At 31.7% G+C, this 8,021-nt stretch overlaps 1 protein-coding gene across 1 annotated transcript; it reads left to right on the top strand.

The window, feature by feature from the left end:
* Positions 1-2,058: 2,058 nt before the first annotated feature.
* Positions 2,059-3,877, top strand: LOC109209842 (protein phosphatase 2C 37-like). The gene is made up of 3 exons (XM_019373189.1): positions 2,059-2,694; positions 2,782-3,099; positions 3,206-3,877. The coding sequence occupies exons 1-3, from the start codon at positions 2,203-2,205 to the stop codon at positions 3,644-3,646; spliced, it is 1,251 nt and encodes a 416-aa protein (XP_019228734.1). The 5' UTR covers positions 2,059-2,202; the 3' UTR covers positions 3,647-3,877.
* The last annotated feature ends 4,144 nt before the right edge of the window (positions 3,878-8,021 follow it).

Genomic DNA, 8,021 nt, shown 5'->3' with positions numbered 1-8,021 from the left:
TATATATATATATATAAACTACTTCCCAATTTAAGGTGTAGAATATTTTTATGTATGTTCGTTTTCTATTGATAATTATAAGATATATATTTATTAATTCAAGTAGTGTAACTAATTCATTCAAAATTTAAAATTCAAAATAAAAATTAATTAGAAAAGTAGTTTTTTTATCTTAATAATGCTATTTGGTTTTTTTTATGGCTAAAATACTTATTTTAATATAATGCTTTTACTTCTTCTACTCGATATAAAAAGATGATAAATTTATATTGAGTGTCATAGTGTCCGAGGGCAGAATCATGTCACCGCCCCCGGATACATCCTCCCAGTTCACTTTTTGCCATTTCCAAAATGGTGAGGGGTTTGCACAATTAAATAAGAAAGCACCAAACGTGTCGAGTAGAGAGTAAAATAGCAAGACGAGACAGTTTTTAGCATCTTCATCTCCACGTCATATAGAGACACGTGTTGTGTTTTCTGGGATGATCAAACTTCAGATATTCTGTCCTAAGCGTCAACTTGATGTTTGACAAATGTGGTCCCCACTCTCTTTCCTAATATCTCCGTTTTGTTACGTAGACGCTTTTAGTGTTTCACAACTGGAGTGATACCAAAGAATTAATTCCAACAATTAGCTTCTATTCCCACTTGCAAGCTTTTTGTTCGTGTTTCTCACGCTTCCCTTGGCTGAGTATCTTAGTAGGCATTTGGACATAAGAATTGTAAAATTTTAAAAAAAATATAGAAAAAAAATTCAACTGAAAATGATGTTTGAAAGTTAGAATTTTGTTTGGACGTGAATATAATTTTTTGAAGTTTTGTGAGTGGTATGGGTGAAAATTTTGAAAAATATCTTTTTGAAGTTTTTCAAATTTTCGAAAAATTCCAAAATTCATCTTCAAGTGAAAATTTAAAATTTTATGGCCAAACATAATTTCGAAAAAAAATAAAAAAAAATTCGGAAAAAAGTAAAAAAATTCTTATGTCCAAACGCGCTCTTAATTTATTTGAATAATGTGAACAATTTTATTACTCCTAGTTCACAACGTAATATCAACCCAAGACGTTACATATGAATAGTACTTTTTCCGTCCTAATTTATATAGCATCATTTGATTAAAATGCAGAGCAGAAAAGTGACATAATTTTTTTTTAAATTTATCGTCTAAATTAGCCTAATATATTTGTGTGGTGGTAAGCCACCTAATTAAGGATACAAAGAGTATTTTAATGTTAAATTATTTTTGAACATAGAAAGATGATATTCTTTTTTGGACATACTAACAACAACAATAATAAACTCAATATAATTCCACAAATAGTGTTTGGGGAGAATAATATGTACGCACACCTTATCCTTACCTTGTGAAGATAGAGAAACTATTTTCAATAAATCCTCGGATCAAGAAAAGCAAACTTACAACAATATTAAAAAAAACACAATAGTAAAAAAATATATAATTAAAAGTAAAATATCATCGTTCTAAAATTCAGAAGGCATAAATGAAAATCCTGACAATAGAAACGGGAGGAAGTACTCACATAACATAGTGATATTAAATGCATTTGAGTTATAATTCCTTATTAAAAATTAGTAAAACCAACATAAGTAGTAATACACAAATTATAGAAGTTTTTTACTCCCAAAGTTGACCTTTCGCCAAAGAAGGTGGTGTTAGTCAAACGCGAGAAAGGCGTGTAGACCAAACACAAATCTTGTACTCTACGATCGTGCCACGTTTCACATTTCTAACAAAAAAAGGCAAAATATATTTTTGAGCAAAAGGCGAATAATCGGCGTGTTTGTCCTAAGAACCACATGCGTGTCAGAACAGCAAGCTAATTGTGTTGTCGTTCTTTCATTGGCCCACGTAAACTTTTATTATAAAATCTGATCTACACGTGGTCTTAATCTGTCAACAAATGGACGGTCAAGATCTATGTCTTCGATTCAGAATCTTACGTCACAACAACTATACGTGTCAAACTCTGCCCTGGACGGTGACGGGCAGCTGCCCGAAATTAGCCCCACTATAATTATGTCTTTCCTCTGTACCTTAAAGCTTCATTTTTATGGGTTATCTCCTGTCTACTCCTCAAAGATTTCTCGTATCTCTTTTCATTGATTAATTTTCAGCTTTTTATACATTCAATCTTCTGTCATAATATTGTAATAAGAAAAAAATTAATTTGAAATATATAATGGCTGGGATGTGTTGTGGTGTTAATTTAACTGAAACAGAAGCTACAACTCCAGTTGAGCCAAGTTCAGAAGCTGCAAGACGACGTCGTATGGAAATTCATCAGTTCCGTTTAGCTCCGCCGTTGGAAAATGGAACGAAACGACACAAAGTGGAGAAAGTTGTAGATCAAAGCAAGAGACGGAAGTTGGAAACTAGTTTAACCATTTCATTGACGCCTCCGTTAAATGTAACGGAGAAGGTAGCAGAGAAAGAATTTGAAGCTAAACCTTTGGATCTGTCGGAATCTGATGTTTCGTCGGTTAAAGTTGATGGTGTTGAGGTTGTTGCTGGTGATAATAATCCGTCTAAGTTTGGTACAACTTCTGTATGTGGAAGACGACGCGATATGGAAGATGCCGTAGCAACTCACCCTTCCTTTTGCAAAGGAGAAAATGAAAATTCAAACAATTTACATTTCTATGGTGTTTATGACGGGCACGGCTGTTCACATGTAAGAAATGTTTTTGCAAATCGAACTCTGAACTATTCCCTCTCTTTTATTTGTAGTTTTGCTGAATTTGTTTGATTTATTCTATAGGTGGCTATGAAATGCAAAGATAGAATGCACGAGATAGTGAAAAACGAGGTGGAGAAAGGGGAAACCCAGTGGAAAGAGGTGATGACAAAGAGCTTCTCTCAAATGGATAACGAAGTTGTCCACTATTCGAGTGGGGCTGTAGGTGGATCGAGCTCTAATTGTAGGTGCGAACTTCAGACTCCGCAGTGTGATGCCGTTGGGTCAACTGCTGTTGTTGCAGTGGTTACCCCTGAGAAGATCATCGTCTCTAATTGCGGTGATTCTCGTGCTGTCCTTTGCAGAAATGGCGTTGCAATTCCTCTTTCCATCGATCATAAGGTGAGTCATAGATTCAATCTCTCTCCTAAGCTTATAAAATTTGATTTTATGCCACTAATTTTATTGAGTCGCCACTCTTATAGTAGTGTGAATGTTTGTATTGCAGCCTGATCGACCAGACGAATTGAATCGAATACAAGAAGCTGGTGGCCGTGTTATATATTGGGATGGACCAAGGGTTCTTGGAGTTTTAGCTATGTCAAGAGCAATTGGTGACAATTATCTGAAACCATATGTTATATCGGAACCAGAAGTGACCATAACAGAACGAACAGATGAAGACGAGTGTTTGATATTAGCTAGCGATGGATTGTGGGACGTTGTCTCGAACCAGACCGCTTGCGGCGTGGCTCGTATGTGCTTGCAGTCAAGGAGTCCACCGTCACCACAGGGTTCGCCGGGAAATGATGTCACTGTGACCGGTGACGGAGAAAACTCCGACCAGTTGTGTTCAGATGCATCAATTCTTTTGACCAAATTGGCCTTGGCTAGGCACAGTACTGATAATGTTAGCGTTGTCGTGGTTGATTTAAGAAAAGATTTATAACATTATAGTATTAAGTGTATATTTTTGTTATTGATTTTTAATTTTCTCAGGTTGTACGTATCTAGTAATTTACCTTTGAGGGTTTTCTTAAAGAAGGAAAACTCAAATTATTAGGTTTTAACATGGGTTGTTATGATTTATGAAGCTCAGAACAAAGCTGATCTTTTGATCTAGCCGCCTGTATTATTTATTACTCATATTTTAGAGAAATGGAGATAGAAATTGTATAGATCTGATTTCTCCAACTGTCTCATTTTATGTGAAATATAGAAAATATCTAATTCTATTTTAATTTTCATTCCACATAGTGAATTTTATGTGAAATATAGAAAATACAAAATTCTATTTTAATTTTCATTCCACGTAGTGAATTATTGGGGAATATTGGGGAACAACTGTGTCAAAGTTTATGCGAAATGTGGAATTCACACTCACAATACTCTAAATTTATTTTTTGCTGGATTGAAATTCAATAACCGGATTCGTATCTTCTAAGTTGTACTTTTCTTTATATACCTTTAAATAGACTATATTATAATAAAAATTATTGAATATTTTTGAATGTTATAGTAAAGTATTATTATATACATAAAAATTTATTTCGAAAAAGCTTGGTTTTTATAGTAAAGTGTTGTTATATCGGGATATAGTTATGGAGAGGTCTGGCCGTATATAGTTTAGGTATATTTTAGTTATAAAATTTATGCAAAAAATAAATGAAAAAGCGCCAAATACATTTATTTACTATAAAAAATATTTAAACGTACCTTCGTTATACTTTAAGCCTAATAGCCTATTTGGCTAAACTTTTTTCTTGGCCAAAAGTATTTTTTTTGTTTGTTAAAAGTGCTTTTTTTTTTCGAAGCTAAGGTGTTTGGTCAAGTTTTTTGTAAGAAAAAAAATACTTTTGAGTAGAACCAGAAACAGTTTTTGATAAACAGAAAAATGTAGGTTTTTCTCATATCTCATAAGCACTTCTTTCAAAAGTACTTTTGAGAAAAATATACTTAGAGGCACCTTTTAACAATTTGGCCAAATAGTAATTGCGGCTCCAAAGTGCTTTTAAAATTAATTAGCCAAACACAAATTACTTTTCACCAAAACTTTTTTTTAAAAGCACTTCTTAAAATAAGTATATTTTTCCAGCTTGATCGAACATGCTATAAATATACCTCTGTCGTTATACTATTAGTTCAAATATATCCCATTTTTATTAAGTTTGTCCAGAGTAGACATCTAATCTTACGTGGCACTAATTTGATGAGGTGGATGCTACATGACTTGCCACCTCAGTGCCCCTAGCCCATTTTACCCTTCCCTCCTATTTTTTATCCACCACTAAAATTTTCTTCCCCTCTATCACTATTGCCACTATTGTTGTTACTGTAAAAAATATTGTATTTCAAATTTTAGTCTTTATTATATCGATTAGTGGCGTTGAGGTGGCATGCATGTGACATCTACCTCATCAAATAACAGTGCCACATACGATTGGATGTCCAGCTTGGACAAATTTAATAAAAGAAAGGTATATTCGAACCAATTGTGTTACAACAAGAGTATATTTAAACTCAAAATATAACGAATTATACATTTAAATCTTTTCTTATAGTACATGAGTATATTTGACCTTTGCCGAAAAATCAATCATCCGTACACCACTCTGAAATTTACCTAAAATTTCTTCCAACTCCATTGTAAAGGTGAAAATATAATTTTCTTTTCGGTGAGAATAAAAAATGAAAGAATATATGGGTGGACATAATGTAATGAGAGAAAATGAAGATGATAAGGGGAACAATGGGTCTTTTTTATGGGGACCATAATATAATGCATTGATAGGATAGATAATTGTCAACTTGACATGGATGAGGAAGTTGGCTAGAGCTATGCTAATTATTAATAGAAAAAATTAACTTTAATAGTTATTTATTTAATCGTTTAAATTTAAAAAATACAAATAATAGTTATCGTATGTATAAAATTTATACATAATATTTATAATCGTGTACAAAATATATAATTTATGTATATCAAATAGTCCGATGCATAAAATATCCCGCATTCATGCACAATGGCGGATCTAGAGTATAGTATATTTGTTTTCGGGACCCCAATAGCTTTTGCGTAGACCCTGTATTTTTATTAAAATCCAATAAATATCTATAAATATTTAAATGTGATCCTAGTTATTATTGTATATTAATTTGACATTATGAGGAGAACCCACAAACTTCAAATTCTAGATCCGCCTATGTACATACAGGGTCCGAAAAAGGATCGTATCTCAAACCGGCATAATATGGACAAGCTACTCCAATGCAAGCATTAATGACTACTTGATTTGAACTTGTGGGTCCGTGACCTGTAAGTCAAAAAAAAAATAATTTTGTCGTTAATTCAATGTTATTCTTTTATATTGGAGAATAATTTATGTATATCGATTAAAACAATAAATAATACTCCATTTATTTCAGTTTATATGAACTTATTTCCTTTTTTATCCATTTCAAAAAATCTACATTTATTTTTTAACTCCGTACTCAATCAAATAAATTTTATCGATTATTTTAGTAAATATCCCAATTTAATAGCTGGATGGCGCAAAGTCTATGATAGATAGGAATTAGGATACATGGGGTCCACTTGCCGATTCGAATCTGCTTTTGTTGGAATGAAATAGTGAAATGTACACTTCACCCCATCTTTGCCTTCCACGTAATGCTTCTGTCTATTCATTACCTTTTCACTTTTCCAATTAATTTTTTTTAGAAATAATATTATTCTGGTCATTTATTTAGTTGGGAAGAGCTCTATTACTTTTTCATTTATTGAGATCTTTCCTTGGCAAAGAAATTCATGTTTATTAATCTATTTGAATTTGGATTTAAAAACCAATTATATATTTAGGATTGTGGGTTTATGGATTAACGGGATCCAACTTTTGTTTCGATGTTTAGTACTCACTCCTTCTTAATTTATGTGAACTTGTTTGACTGGGCATATAGTTTAAGAAAAAATAAAGACTTTTGGAATTTGTGATCCTAAACAAGTCAAAAAGGCCCCCATAGTATTTGTGTGGTTATAAAAGCTTCTCATTAAGGGTAGAATTGTAAGTTTAAGTCAAATTGTTATTTGTTACCAAATTTAGAAAGGGATCATTCTTTTTGGAACGGACCAAAAAGAAAATAGGTTCACATAAATTGGAAATGAGGGAGTATTTGTTTTGAGATTTCGATTAATTCAAATTCACACCGCATAAGATTCATTAAAAAGAAATGTATTCTCTAACAGATTTTGAATTTGGTAGTCTACTTAATTTGAAATTTGCAGTCGGATAAATTTACTAAATAGGGTAACACTTCCTTACGAAAGATTAAAGATTAATCAAGGAATTTTTACCTAACTATAATATATTGGAAACTTATTTATATATGTTCTCAATGTTTTTTTTAATAAGTATCTAAATTTTTCTTACAAATTGTGTACATTGCTCCTTAAGAGGCTCTCACTCTATTATTGATGCCTTCAATTAAGGGATTCAAACCTCTCTTTTTTCCTCTCATTTTTTCTCTCATTTTTGTTTTTACATCAAAATTCATTAATCTACGCCCAGAATCTCCAACTTCTCTCTTTACCACCTTGCCGACAGCTTTATATTATTAAAAAATTACCAATTGCATTGTTTATTTGGTAGGAGACTGGACAACACCGAAAATGAAGAAATATTGAGAAATTGTATGATAATTGTATCATAATTGTATTTGAATTGTAAGAGATACATCATTGCCTAGAACATAATTGTATCAAACTTGTATATGGTACATTAATACCCAAAATATTACCTAATACAATACTAATAAAGTAATATATAATTTTCATATATTTGTGATACAAAGTGTGAAATTCATCACGAACTCACAACTGCTCGTAACAATATATAATGAATATACAATTATCATACATTTGTAATACATTTCCTTCAACAATTATGATACATATACAATTATAACACAATCACGATACAATTCTGAAAAATTGTGATACAATTATAACTTTCATCTTTTTCAAGTTTCAATCAAAACTCTACACTAAAAATCTAATATAATCGTATTATTATTGTATCAAGTATTATTTTGGGTATTGATGTATCATATACAAGTTGCATACAATAAATATTCTAGAAAGAAAGAAAACAAAATTCAAACTAACCCATACCTTGATTCTAGGGAATATTCTAAATTTCGTCTGCAGTATATCAATAAGAAATAGAGATTTTGAGTGATTAGTAAGAAAGAGAGAAATTGGATTTTGAAACCTTGGAAAAGGAAAAGAATCGGAATTTTTGTGTGTGTGTGTGTGTGGGGGGGGGGGG

This window comes from Nicotiana attenuata, unplaced genomic scaffold (assembly GCF_001879085.1).
Source record: "Nicotiana attenuata strain UT unplaced genomic scaffold, NIATTr2, whole genome shotgun sequence".
NCBI classification, from domain to species: Eukaryota; Viridiplantae; Streptophyta; class Magnoliopsida; order Solanales; family Solanaceae; genus Nicotiana; species Nicotiana attenuata.
The sequence above is the reverse complement of the archived record's forward strand: the minus strand, read 5'-3'. Positions and strand labels throughout refer to the sequence as shown.